At 34.2% G+C, this 12900-nt stretch overlaps 2 protein-coding genes across 6 annotated transcripts; both read left to right on the forward strand.

The window, feature by feature from the left end:
- Positions 1–475: 475 nt before the first annotated feature.
- LOC111373809 (protein KTI12 homolog) lies at positions 476–2592 on the forward strand. Of its 4 annotated transcripts, none has more exons than XM_022996380.1 (2): positions 476–709; positions 1339–2592. In XM_022996380.1, the coding sequence occupies exon 2, from the start codon at positions 1350–1352 to the stop codon at positions 2256–2258; it is 909 nt and encodes a 302-aa protein (XP_022852148.1). In that variant the 5' UTR covers positions 476–709; positions 1339–1349; the 3' UTR covers positions 2259–2592. The 4 variants fall into 4 exon arrangements, with proteins under 4 accessions (XP_022852148.1, XP_022852149.1, XP_022852150.1 ...); XM_022996381.1 differs by having other exon boundaries at positions 476–679; XM_022996382.1 differs by having other exon boundaries at positions 477–679; positions 1350–2592.
- Positions 2593–5924: 3332 nt separating this feature from the next.
- On the forward strand, positions 5925–12104 carry LOC111373810 (probable methyltransferase PMT5). Of its 2 annotated transcripts, none has more exons than XM_022996383.1 (10): positions 5925–6169; positions 6368–7317; positions 7617–7752; positions 7974–8214; positions 9490–9715; positions 9873–10027; positions 10159–10462; positions 11214–11346; positions 11466–11671; positions 11801–12104. In XM_022996383.1, exons 2-9 carry the CDS (start codon positions 6812–6814, stop codon positions 11613–11615), a joined length of 1851 nt encoding a protein of 616 aa, XP_022852151.1. In that variant the 5' UTR covers positions 5925–6169; positions 6368–6811; the 3' UTR covers positions 11616–11671; positions 11801–12104. The 2 variants fall into 2 exon arrangements, with proteins under 2 accessions (XP_022852151.1, XP_022852152.1); XM_022996384.1 differs by having other exon boundaries at positions 5925–6129.
- The last annotated feature ends 796 nt before the right edge of the window (positions 12105–12900 follow it).

Genomic DNA, 12900 nt, shown 5'->3' on the forward strand with positions numbered 1-12900 from the left:
ACAGATCTATTAAATTTTTTTATCTACATTACCATTAAATGTCGAAATACAATTTATCGATTTAAACATACAATAATTTAACGAAAACAAGATTAAATCTATGTATATAAACTTACCGAACCGACAAGATTGATGTCCACAAATTTTTTGACTTCTGATTTCGATAAATTTTTTACTTTCTGCGGTTGAAACAGATAAAAGATTAGAGTATTTTATTTATCTGTGTTGGAGTAAACAAATAAGAAAAGTAGGAAGTGTTTGATTTTTATTTGTTAAGTAAAAGGGTATTGATGTCTTTTAAAAAAAATCAACTTTTGTAATTGTATAATATATTTAAGGGTATTTTTGTCTTTTAACATTGGATAAGCCATTTTCATAATACCCCTTGATTGAAAAGTCAATACGAAATTTAGGCAATTTGATTGAATCAATTTTAAAAGTAACTTTGTTTAATGAGGTCTTATTCCAGTCAAGTATGTGGTTCGGGTTCGACTGGCCCGACTACCCCGTCGCTCCAATCCCTACTTTTTGACCTGCAATCGTAGTTATTATGCCCATTGTGAATCGCAGTTCTTAAAGTCGCACTGCTTGAAATCGCTACTTCCTGGACTTGGGAAAAAGAGGAAGCCTATAGTGTTCCGCCGATCTCTTTCTCTCCCTCTCTGCGTGTGCTGTAGGTGTAAGCAGTTGGCTGCCCTTGGATTTTTAGGTTACACAAACTCATAACCGTGTTTTGATTGGTTAAATTTATCTGGTTTGCTTTTGGTTCCGCTTATTTGCTGCGTGCCCACAACATGTTTGCTAAAATGCGTGATTTGGTATTCAAATCTTTAATTATAGTGTGTAGCTAAAGTAATTGATGTAAGTCATTATTAAATCCAATTCCAAGGTCCCAATTCATTGCTTTCGAGCATGTCCGCCTTTTGTTTTATAATATTTGTATTTGAGATATATGAGGAATTTAATGTCCAAGTAGTGCATTTATATGTAGGCATATGATAACAGATCTTGATGAAGGGGCCAGATCACAATTTCCTGATAAGAAAATGAGAAAAAAAAGTATGAAGAAATTGAGAAATCTTAGCATCTCCAAGATTTTAAGTGAGAAGAACAAGGGGTTTGCAATTAAAATATATAGTTTTATCGATCTTTTCCCGTACTATGATGATATATTACTGGCAGCTTCAGTTTTCAATTTCTGCTATCTGATATTTATGCTTCTGTTGCAGAAGAGTGGATTTTACAGTAATTTTTTGTTGCATTTACCCCGCATTAATTTCACTCTTTTCTTATAGGTCATATGAAAATTTTAGGAGTAAGACTTACAAAAATTTCCAGTTTCTTTGCAGATGGCATTGGTTGTAATCTGTGGCCAACCTTGTAGTGGAAAGTCAAGAGCTGCAGCCTGCCTAGCTGAAGCTCTTCAAGAAACTGAATCTAAGCCAGCAGTTAGAATCATTAATGAATCTTCTTTTCATCTTGATCGTAACCAAAGCTATGCTGACATGATAGCCGAAAAGAATTTAAGGGGGGTACTGAGATCAGAAGTTGATAGATCTTTGTCAAAAGATGACATTATCATAGTGGATTCTTTAAACAGCATAAAGGGTTACAGGTACGAGCTATGGTGTTTGGCTCGTGCAGCTGGAATTAGATATTGTGTTCTTCATTGTGATGTCGAAGAGGCCTACTGTCGAAAATGGAACGAAGAACGTAGGGAAAAATTGGAGTCTGCTTATGATGATAAGATAATTGAAGATCTTTTAAGGAGGTTTGAGAGGCCAGACAGCAGAAATCGTTGGGATTCTCCATTGTTCGAGTTATGGCCTTCAAGAGATGGGATTGAAAAATCCTCTGCTGCTATAGTAGATGCTATCATGTACCTGACGAAAAAGGTCGACTCGAAAACAAGGGACGTAAAAGTTCTACAACCAACACTTGCAACACAAAATGCAAGGATTACTGAGGCATCTTCTCTATATGAAATTGACAGAGCAACACAAGAGGTGACCAATATGATAGTGGAAGCTCAATCCCAGGCTATGGGAGGCCCGCTCAGTGGTGTGTCTCTTGGGCCTGGATTACCAACTATTGATATTTCAAGGCCCGTTGGTTTACCTGAGCTACGTAGGTTAAGACGAACCTTTATAAAATTAACTGGGCAATCAAGCTTGAGTGGCCCACCACCACCTTCAGATGCTGATAGTGCAAAGAGGATGTTCGTTGATTACTTGAACAGGGAATTAGGAACCTGTTAAATTAAGATGCGTGGCAAATCTTGGAATTCCAGGGGAATCCCCCACATCATATATTATTTAGTGTTTGGTACACTTTCAAGCAATGTCCTCTACACGGATGCGAGAAAACGACGCGTCAACTTTTCGTGCAGTTTGTTATAGCTCAATATTATTTATTGAGTGACTCACTTAGTGGTGTTTTATGAATTGATTCGACCTTTTAATGCGTTAAGGTTTGCTAATGTTAAGGTTTGTTCTTGTTTTCTGAAACCTTGTCGATGTTATGTTAAAATTTAACATTGACCTTCTGTACTTGACTTTTTATAATTGACAAGCCAATAACATTCGAGCTCAAGCTGCCCCTCGCATGATATATGCTTGAACACAGGCTCAAAACTAGTCTTGACTAAGATGTGGATGACTCGGATTTGAAATTTGGTGTGAAAAGGATCGATGAATCACCTGACCTAACCACCACTCCGCACACTAACTTTTAGTGCATGTGGCGTTAATTTGATTTTTAAGTTAAAAAGGATTCAATGACAGTTTAGTGAAGCATTCATAAGCGAGTTCTGTGTATTGTAGTTTTGGTTAGCACAAAAGAAGAAAAATAAGATAAAATATTGTCTGTTGTTTTATCTTTAACTTGTCACACACAATTTATTAAGCTTCTGTTTAATGGGAATCAAAATCAAATTTTTAGTAGATTTTAATAAAACTGATAAATTTATGGTTGAAAAGTTGTGGAACATATTAAATATGTGGTTAAAATTGATTGTTGATTTTGATTACCAGACAGGGGCTAAATATACTTGTAGAGCGCATTTCATGTTCTATGTCTAGTAAAAAGATTGATACTAAATATAAAATTCTATTTCGATATAGGTTGTGAGCCTAAAAATCATTGCCAAACTTAAACTAGCTTTTTGTATGGAAAAAAATCAATAGAATCAAGTTCATTGTAATTTGATTATTTATTGAGTTAATTTTACATATGGTCACTGAAGTTTCAGTAAAATGAAATCCCTGTAAAATTAACTTGATACTTTTGTGCGACATTCTTAGTATTTAAGTTAAGAAGAGATAAATAGTTTTGATATTATTTGAATAGTGGCGAACAAATGAAAACAGTATTCAATATTATATTTGATGGCATGTGATCTATTAATGCTTCATGTGTCAACCGTAGCATAGGAGGATGCATTTAGTGCAAGTGATAGGGTTTTGTTCGAATGATTGAAATTAGGCTCTAATGTGCTTGAATGATTGATCAGAGATGCAAACTGCTTAATACAAGATAAAATGACTAGTGCAATTGCTTAAGATTTTTATCAATTAAATTATTTACGAATTTTTTGTTACACTTTTATATGTATTCATTTACATTGATTTTTATTTTTTTTTAAAAATACACTCTCTTTCATGTACTGTTTTAAAGGAGAATACAAGTCCACAGAATTTTCACAATATCTTACATATACCTAGATCCACTGTTCTTTAGAGATCTTAAGTATATTATATTCTCCATACTATTAATTTGTCATGCCAAAATTACTATTAAATCAAGATGGTTATAGAAAAACTTAAGCAATTCATAAATTTAACCGTTAGCGATATGCTAAACCCAACTTATGTTCATCATATAGTTACTCATATAGTTCACTCCTTTTTTCCCACTCCATGGAGTTCGAAGCTATGGTGAAGTTTTGCTTTCTTTGCTTGCAGTACAAGTTACAGAGCTTGAGCTTGTCATTGGCTTCTTCATTGGTTGCAGCATTGATCACTTGGTGGATGCGACGTCATTCTAGCATTTCTTCAACTCTTGGGCCGAGCCCTCCGAGGATTCGACTGTGTGTCAAAACCTCTTTTTCTCAAACAAGAGCTTCGTTTTGATATTGAGTGTCCGAAGAGTATCGCTATAGACGATGAACAACTCATTCTTAATGAGCTTCTTAATATTCCCCGTTAGAAGAAAGAGTTTTCCATTTCACTAAAGAATGTTGGGTAATTGCCTCAAAAGTCAAAAGTTGGAGGACTTCTATTGCAAATAATAAAAGATAGTTATTGTATGGAAGACTCTTCCAAGTTTATAAAACTTTAAAATCAAATTACGGTCCACTCGTGTAATACTTATTTTATAGAGTACAATAATAAAAAAAAAAAAAGATTAATTTTATTATTATTACACACAAAGATATGTGGTCACTTTTAGCTTAACGTTTAAGTTGTATCACAGCAAAGATGGGGACATCATAAGCTGGAAGTATCCTCCATTTGGGACGATCACAATTATTATGTCACTTAAATATAAAGAAAACAAGTCAAGTTTTTATAAATAAAAAAATTAATAAGAATACAAAAATAATTAGAGTACAAAGGGAGAATTGATGAAATCCTTTTCGGGATACTTATCGATTTGTAATAACTATGTTTCTTACTCACATGTTTCATTTATTAGAAGTTAATTGGTCCCCGTAACACATAGATAATGTCCAATTAAAAGGATAAAATTATCGAAAAAGTATATTTCTCCAATTTTAAAGATGTTTAAAATAATCGAATAAACTAATAAGGAATTTTAGTCTTCAATTATAAGTTGTTTGGCTGTTGTTTATAATCAATCAAATAACTTCTTTCATAAATATTAACCATCTATTTCCCACTTATTTTAATCAATTTTATTATTTAAATTGATTGTAAACAGTTCTCATGCTGGTCTGAGAATATTATTATTATTATTATTGGCAATTTCCTAGATGAGCAAAGTGAGCAAGGATGTTAACATAAAAAGTAACCCTAGAACTCAAGGGGGGTGTTCAGTTGGGGCTTTTAAAGAAATTTTTGAATTCAAAACATTCAAGATATTTCCCTTGTTCGAGCCCCATTTTTTCAAGAATGTATTTCTTTAAATTTCATTTTTAACCACACATTCTCTCATAAAATAATTATACACGTATTTTAAAAAAAAAATTCCTTAAATTTTAACCACACATTTTCCAAAAAATCACTAATCCATAATATGTTTTACCCAAAAATGGGGATCAAACAAGAGCTCAATGTAAATTTTTTGAAACTCTTTAAAAGTATTGATATATTCAATATAGACTTTAAAAAGTCTTTTAAAGTCGGTGTATTCAATAATTTTTTTTTCTAGTTTTTATGAGTTATGGGTATTCAAAATGTCAATAATTTTTAATCAATGTTCTAAAATTCGTAATACATAACAATGTGTTTCGATCGAGTATCAAACATTACAAGCATATACGTTATTATGGGTTTTCCAATTCACTCTATCTTCTTTATCTAAGTCATCTTCCGCGTCATCTAATGTAAAATCATCTTTATCAAGTTCATTTATTTCAACTTAAAAACTTATATTACATCTTATAGATGATAAAATATCGATGTTAATCTCCTCCTCCTCATCCAACAATTAACAATTCAAAATTATATTTTACTTGCATCACTTGATAATAAAATTTCTTATTTATCCTTCCTCCTCTTCTTGTTTATCAACTTTCCATTAAATTAGACATAAATTAGATTATTCATCCTTTTTAATTCGTTTGAAACTCGTCAAATCTTCTCAGTAAATTAGTATCAAATATTAGTTTTCTAATCTGACTAATATTAATAAATATGGGGTCGACAATACAATTATTCCATCTTTAATAATGACTGCTTTTTCTCAATGTGCGAGCCTATGGGATTGGATCTGAAAATCACATACATAGAATTCTTATACCGTTATACAATTCTACAGTATATACGTATAATTTTTATTTCTTTAACAATTATAGAGAATACACCCTGCAAAAAGCTGTTCCCAAGAACTTTCTCGTTCTAATTTTGTCAATGGCGAATTCATACTGTGATTAACCTCTCTCAAACGGTCTCTATACGCACATTTTTATGTTTCAGCCACCTGATACGTAAAATCCCTGATCACGTTTTCGAGCATTCGTTTATTTTTGTTTGCATTCAAGATTGCTTTTTGTGATAAAGCTAATTGTGTTCTTCTGGATCTGATCTGATTTTGGGATCTGAGTGAACATGTCATGAGAATTTTTGGGTTGAATTTGAATTTTTTCTTTTACGAGGATTTAATGATTTTTGTTGGTCTACTGCAGGTTTGATTTGAAGTGGAGGCTTTAATTTGTTGTTTTTAGAGTGGTTGATTGTTGGAATTGGCAGTTGAACTGTTTGTTTTAAAATTGGCATTCTCGTGGACGAAAATTCTGGAGGCCTTTTCAGTTGGAGGGACCACTTGAGGCTAGTAGGCGAGGGTCTTGTTACCAAGGATTCGATAATTGCGTGATAAATTATGGTTTTGATTGCTTAATCGTGTCATTTCACTGAATGATTTGCTGATTGTGTGGTCTAGTTGATGCTCGAGCGTGCTCTTTTCCAATGCCAGTTGATGTTGGTCGGAGTCTTGATCATATGATATATGGAAGATTGTATCTGATGATCGGTTACAGTTTTCGGAGTTCTTGGAGATTAATGTTGGAGCAATAGCCCATAAAGACTGGATTTGTTGTACTAACTTTAGGAGAAGATTGCAGAAATTGGACATGAGAAACTCCTGGTTCCATAAACTATCATTGATTTTCGGCCCTAGACCGCTACTCAACTGGTTACTTCTGTGTCTAGTTAGCATCTTTGTTCTGATTGCATTATTTGGATCATCTTACCCAAGTGCATTTGATTCTGCAAGTGCTTCTGTGAGATCCGACATCTATGCGAACTATAGAAGGCTAAAGGAGCAAGCAGCAGGGGATTATTTGGAGTTGAGGAATCTGGTAACTGATCATGTGAAGGATTTTGGTCTTTGTTGGAAGGAAAGAGAGAATTATGTGCCTTGCTATAACGTGTCTGCAAATCTGCTGGCTGGTTTTCAAAATGAGGAAGAGTTTGATCGGCACTGTGAAATATCACGAGATCGACATCACTGTTTGGTTCGTCCCCCGAAGGACTACAAAATTCCTTTGACTTGGCCAACTAGTAGGGATGTTATATGGAGTGGTAATGTGAAGCTCAGTAAAGACCAATTCCTTTCATCTGGAAGCATGACAAAAAGGTGTTCTTAATTCCTTTTAATTATAACTTGGTCTTGGATTTTGGAATGTCTGGCAGATAGTTAAAACAAAAGTATCAATTCATCCCAGATAGAAACGACAAGAGTAACTGGAGAGAAACAAGTGCAAAATGCTCAACTTACATCTTTCAGTTACAGGAATAGTAACTTTCTCTTCGATAAAATGTTGTTGCTGGAATATTTAGCACATTTCATATAAAGCACATACCTTGTGTCGTTAGGTAACTATTGTAGCTTTACACATCTGCTTTCTGTAATGTTTATTGTTGCAAATTTTATAGGTTAATGTTGCTGGAAGAAAATCAAATTTCTTTCCGTTCAGACAATGGGATGATTATTGATGGTGTCAGAGATTACTCTCACCAGATTGCTGAAATGATAGGATTGGGAAGTGACACTGAATTTCTCCAAGCTGGCGTAAGTTTTGCCTCACTATATATAGCTTTATTTTTCGCTTGTTAGTTTTGGCTGACTTCAACTTTATAAAGTTTGAGCCAAATATTTTTTATTGACAGCATCAATGTACTTAGATTTATTTTACACTCGAAACAACAAATATATGTATCCTCTTCTTTTTTGCTGGAAGCTGTACAATAAAATTGTCATGTATATGAAGATTTTCTTCTTCTAAATTGCAGGTGCGCAATGTGCTTGATATCGGCTGTGGGTTTGGTAGCTTTAGTGCTCATCTGCTCTCACTTAAGTTGATGGCTCTCTGTATGGCAGCATATGAGCCAACAGGTAGCCAGGTTCAACTGGCCCTTGAGAGAGGTCTCCCTGCAATCATTGGCAACTTCATCTCAAGACAGCTCCCATTTCCACCTTTGTCATACGACATGGTTCACTGCACTCAGTGTGGCATTGTCTGGGATGATAAAGGTATAATCCTCATGGTTTAGGTTTTTGTTCTTCCTTCAATCACCACTTGTTAGTTGCAAGGCTTCCTTTTGCATGCTTGTGACAGTTTAAGTATTAATCTTTGTTACGGGGCTGAGTTTTCTTTTCATTTAATTAATTATTTTATGGGTATATAATTGTTATTTGCACCTAAACAGCATGTATACATGTATTGGATTCTGCTGTGTGAGTATTTTGTTCTTCTCAAATCTATTTAGACCTACTTATATCGAACTCAGAGACCTTTCATATAAATATTCTGTTTAGTGTTCTTTGAAACAATGGATGACTCTGGCTTGGTTTTTTCTAATTTAGGTGGGTTTTTGGCTTGGTATTCCTACTCCATTTGAGTCACTGAGTTGATTTGCCTTTTCTTTTGTAGTAATATTTGTTTTGGCTTTTGAAGAGGGAGGCTGTCACTGGGAATATCATGAAAACCGAAATATTTTCGTCTAATAGAAAGTATATATATGTGTTTTGTCATATTCATCATTAACACTTTTGTTTATGATTGCATTGAAGGTGAAATTGTGTTTTCATTATTTCTTTCATTTCACATACTTTGTGATCTACTTTTCATGAACATCTTAATCGAGTGTAGTAAGCATTGTAATAAGTCACGGTCTGATGTCTTTTAATTAATTCCAGGGCATAAGCACACTTCACCCTACTGTGATTTAGTAGATAACATCCAAAGATTTTTAGACATGAGATCTGTTAGGTGCTTTTTGATCCAATATCACAAGAAAGTTTTTGAGTTGGGCATATTTGGAAATTCATTTTGATTCTAATAGAATGCAGACTTTACAAACAAAAACGTGTTTAGTTTGATTTACCTTATGATATGATCGTGAATAGAATTATGACATTGGCTAGGTCAATGCCATCTGAATACCACTAAGATTTTTTTGTCCCCTCTCAATGTTCCTATCTGATGGTATGTGATTCTTTTTCTAAATTAATTAATTATGATATCCTAGTGTTGCAACAATAAAATGTGGACGCATTGTGCACTACTTTACATAAGTTAATTTCTTTGTGCTTATTAAACTAACAATGCTGAAGCCAGAATAAAGCTCAGAATTGAAAGTCTCTTGGTTCTGTATGTTAAATTTATAAACATTATTTTCTCTGTTTTCATTTTATGGTTAGGTTGGACTGGGGTGTTGGTAAAAGGGGGTTACATTTTTAAGACACTGAATAAATTTGAATTTTGACCTATACACTGCATTGTATTAACAATGATTTATCTGGCAGATGGGTTGTTTCTTTTAGAAGTTGACAGATTACTAAGGCTAGGAGGTTACTTTGTTTTAACCTCACCTAGAAGCAGGCAGCGGGGAAGTTCCATGAACATAAAGAAAGGAAGCATGTCTATTCCATTTGAAGAATTCACCCAAAAAATTTGTTGGAATCTTTTGGCACAGCAAGAAGAGACTTTCGTCTGGCAGAAAACTGCAGATGCTCAATGTTATACATATAGGTGAGACAAGTGGCTTTCACTTATCCTTGAGTCCTTTACTCTTCCTCTGTCGCTCTCTCCATCCGTCTTCTCTATCCCTCAGATTCTCTCCTTCATTATCATAATCTTATTTGTGTTTCTCTGAAGCTACTTTTCTAATTTTTGTTCTAATTTGTAGCAAAAAAGGTACATTACCACTTTGTTCAGGAGACGATGCCCATTCGTATTATCGACCGCTTCCACATTGTGTAGGTGGGACAGAAAGCAAGCGATGGATCCCAATTCAGAAGAGATCTTTTGGGTCTCTTAGCTCTGTTGAGCTTGAAGTCCATGGTAAGTATAACAATTTTAATACTGTATGACTACTGCGTATTTAGACTTTCTTGTCATCAGTTCGAATAACATACCCGAATCTGCTTCTTTCATTTACAAATAGTTGGTATAATAATTCAAATGTCATGTAGGAGTTAATCCTGAAGATTTCTCTGAAGACATGGAGTTCTGGAGATCTGCTTTAAGAAATTATTGGTCATTGCTTTCACCCTTGATTTTCTCTGACCATCCAAAGAGACCGGGAGATGAAGATCCGTTGCCTCCGTATAATATGGTTCGGAATGTTATGGACATGAGGGCCAATTATGGAGGTTTAAATGCTGCATTACTGGAAGCAAGAAAATCAGTGTGGGTAATGAATGTTGTGCCAATAAGTGAATATAAAACACTTCCTTTCATCCTTGACCGAGGTCTCACGGGCATCTTGCATGACTGGTAAGATGGGATAATTACAGATGGCCCTTTAGTGCTGGCAGACCTGTTGTAGGCTTACAACTAGTTTTGACATCATCTTCAATTTGATAGAACAATATGCTCTAGACTTGAAATAATTTTTCGATGGAACATCTTTTACATGAAGAGTTAGTAAGAAATCTTTTACCTGAGAAATTATTTTTTTAACATAAAAAGTTGTTTTGATTTATTTGTTAGGAAAGGGGAAAAATATTTCGTTAAATCAAGGTTAGCTTGAGAGTATGATGCAATGCTATGTTGAGTTTCGTTAAATCGAGGTTAGCTTGAGAGTATGATGCAATGCTATGTTGAATCCTCTTGGTATATGTAGATATATGTTCCAACTTCGTAAATTCCATTAACTGCAACTTTTAGAACCCAAAATTAAGTTTATCCACTTAAAACAAATCATAAATTATACTCTGAACTCAAAATTGATTCCATGCGATTTATCTTGTATGCTGACAGGTACATCATGCTTTTTTGGGTCTTCTCGTCTTTTGCCAAATCAAAATTGATTCCAATTCGTATGCTTAAACATCGGCTTGAAGTTACATGCTAGTCATCCTGTCTTCTGTGTTTTGTCTTTTGCCTCTTCCATGATTTACATCCTTGGATTGCAGCCCTTCCTTTCCATTCCCCCTAAATTCGTCCATCGACAAGTGTATTACAACTTAACTTTTACAATAACTTTCACAGAAAGCTGATTTTGATATTTGAACATTGTGTACAGGTGTGAACCTTTTCCTACTTACCCTCGGACTTATGACATGCTTCATGCCAAGGGACTCCTGTCACATCTCGCTTTAGAGGGATGCAGTATGATTGATTTACTATTCGAAATGGATCGTATTCTTCGGCCGGAGGTAATTGTTTGTGGAACTTGTTAATTCGTGGCCCAAATATTCACATAAGATTGGAATAATACTTGTCCCATTACGTCTTGTCTCTTGAATTTATTTGAGAGATTTTTGCTTGATGGCAGGGATGGGTTATTATTTCCGATGAGGTTGGTCCTATAGAAAGAGCACGAACGCTAGCTACACAGCTTCGCTGGGAAGCCCGTGTTATTGATCTTCAGAATGGCAGTGACCAGCGGCTACTAGTATGTCAAAAGCCATTTTTGAGAAAATGATTTTCCAGTTCTAAAGCTCTCACCATCCCTAGGACCATCCAGTTTTTCGAACTCTGGTAGTTTCTTTACCCTTATCTCTGAATTAGGAACTAGTCGATTATCGTTTAGAGTGTCTTCTGTATATAGTTTTGATGCAATAAAATCACGCGCCCCACTTTTTAACATTTATTCTACATGTACACCAGGATCCAAGCCTGCGCAATATGGTCTCGATGTGGACAGAGAAATCATCCAAGAATAATGGAAACAGAAAATTTTGGAAGTTATAGATTAGAAGAAGGTTTGCTGCAGAAGTATCCCAGTTCAGTTCAAGAAAACAATGAAGATGTTTCCCCTTCAAAAGGAGTATATTGTAGCAAATCATTCATTTGTTCTCAATTTTATTCTTATTTCCATATTTATTTATTATTTTTGTAATCGAATTTTGCTTGTACTAAACAACCTTAATTCTTGATTTAAGAAATGAAGATCATAAATTTTACAATTTCACTCCATAGTTTTTATTGCCTATTCATATCCCTTCTGTGGTCATGACAAAGTCACTTTGGGTTCAATGTTTTAAGAAGAAAAAATACATTAAAAAATGAGAATTCTTTATGTCATCCTTAGCTTAGAAGTAACATAATTCAAGTTTTTTTTCGTGTACAGAATACTTCATCAAACTGGATACTGGTGCAATACTTTAGAGCAAAAATAAGATCAGCCAAAACAATTCAACATCGCAGAGAATTTTCAGATTCATATTGGACAAATGCCATTCTTGATCAAAAATTGAGGCCAAGGACAGCCGCGGGGAAAACGGTACTGGTGGCCTAAAACGAACTGAGAAGCAGCATTAAAGAATGGCTCCAAAACTGTAAAAGAATCTAAATAATAAAATGGACTTTTATCGGCATATTAATAATGAAAACAAAAAATTAATAAATATCAAGAATTTGGTGAAACTCGATTTCTTGAAAGCATCTATGAGTAAGCATTAAACAACGAAAACTTACAGCGGATATGGGAAATAATTATCGACCTTCTTCTTGAGTATATTGAATGCAACATTCAGGAAGTATCTGCATCCACACGATCAAACAATTGACTCAAAATTGATTGCATGAGCAATTAACTATATCGTGACGTGTTGATAAACGATTAATCTATTACGAGGCATGTAAGAACGGTTGACAACGGCTACTTATTTTCATCAAAAATTGATCAGTAACTATAAGTTAAACCTACTGATGTACAAACATTATCCATCCTTCAAAATATGAATATATATATATATAAAATAAAA

Source organism: Olea europaea, unplaced genomic scaffold (assembly GCF_002742605.1).
Source record: "Olea europaea var. sylvestris unplaced genomic scaffold, O_europaea_v1 scaffold1167, whole genome shotgun sequence".
Lineage (NCBI taxonomy): Eukaryota > Viridiplantae > Streptophyta > Magnoliopsida > Lamiales > Oleaceae > Olea > Olea europaea.

What these genes read in the sequence shown, in the direction of transcription:
- LOC111373809 (XM_022996380.1), top strand. Translation starts at nt 1,350, where the DNA reads ATGGCATTGGTTGTAATCTGTGGCCAACCTTGTAGTGGAAAGTCAAGA.
- LOC111373810 (XM_022996383.1), top strand. Translation starts at nt 6,812, where the DNA reads ATGAGAAACTCCTGGTTCCATAAACTATCATTGATTTTCGGCCCTAGA. An exon ending in TGTTGAGCTTGAAGTCCATG is followed by an intron (nt 10,028 to 10,158) that starts GTAAGTATAACA and finishes AATGTCATGTAG; the next exon opens with GAGTTAATCCTGAAGATTTC. An exon ending in ACGGGCATCTTGCATGACTG is followed by an intron (nt 10,463 to 11,213) that starts GTAAGATGGGAT and finishes CATTGTGTACAG; the next exon opens with GTGTGAACCTTTTCCTACTT.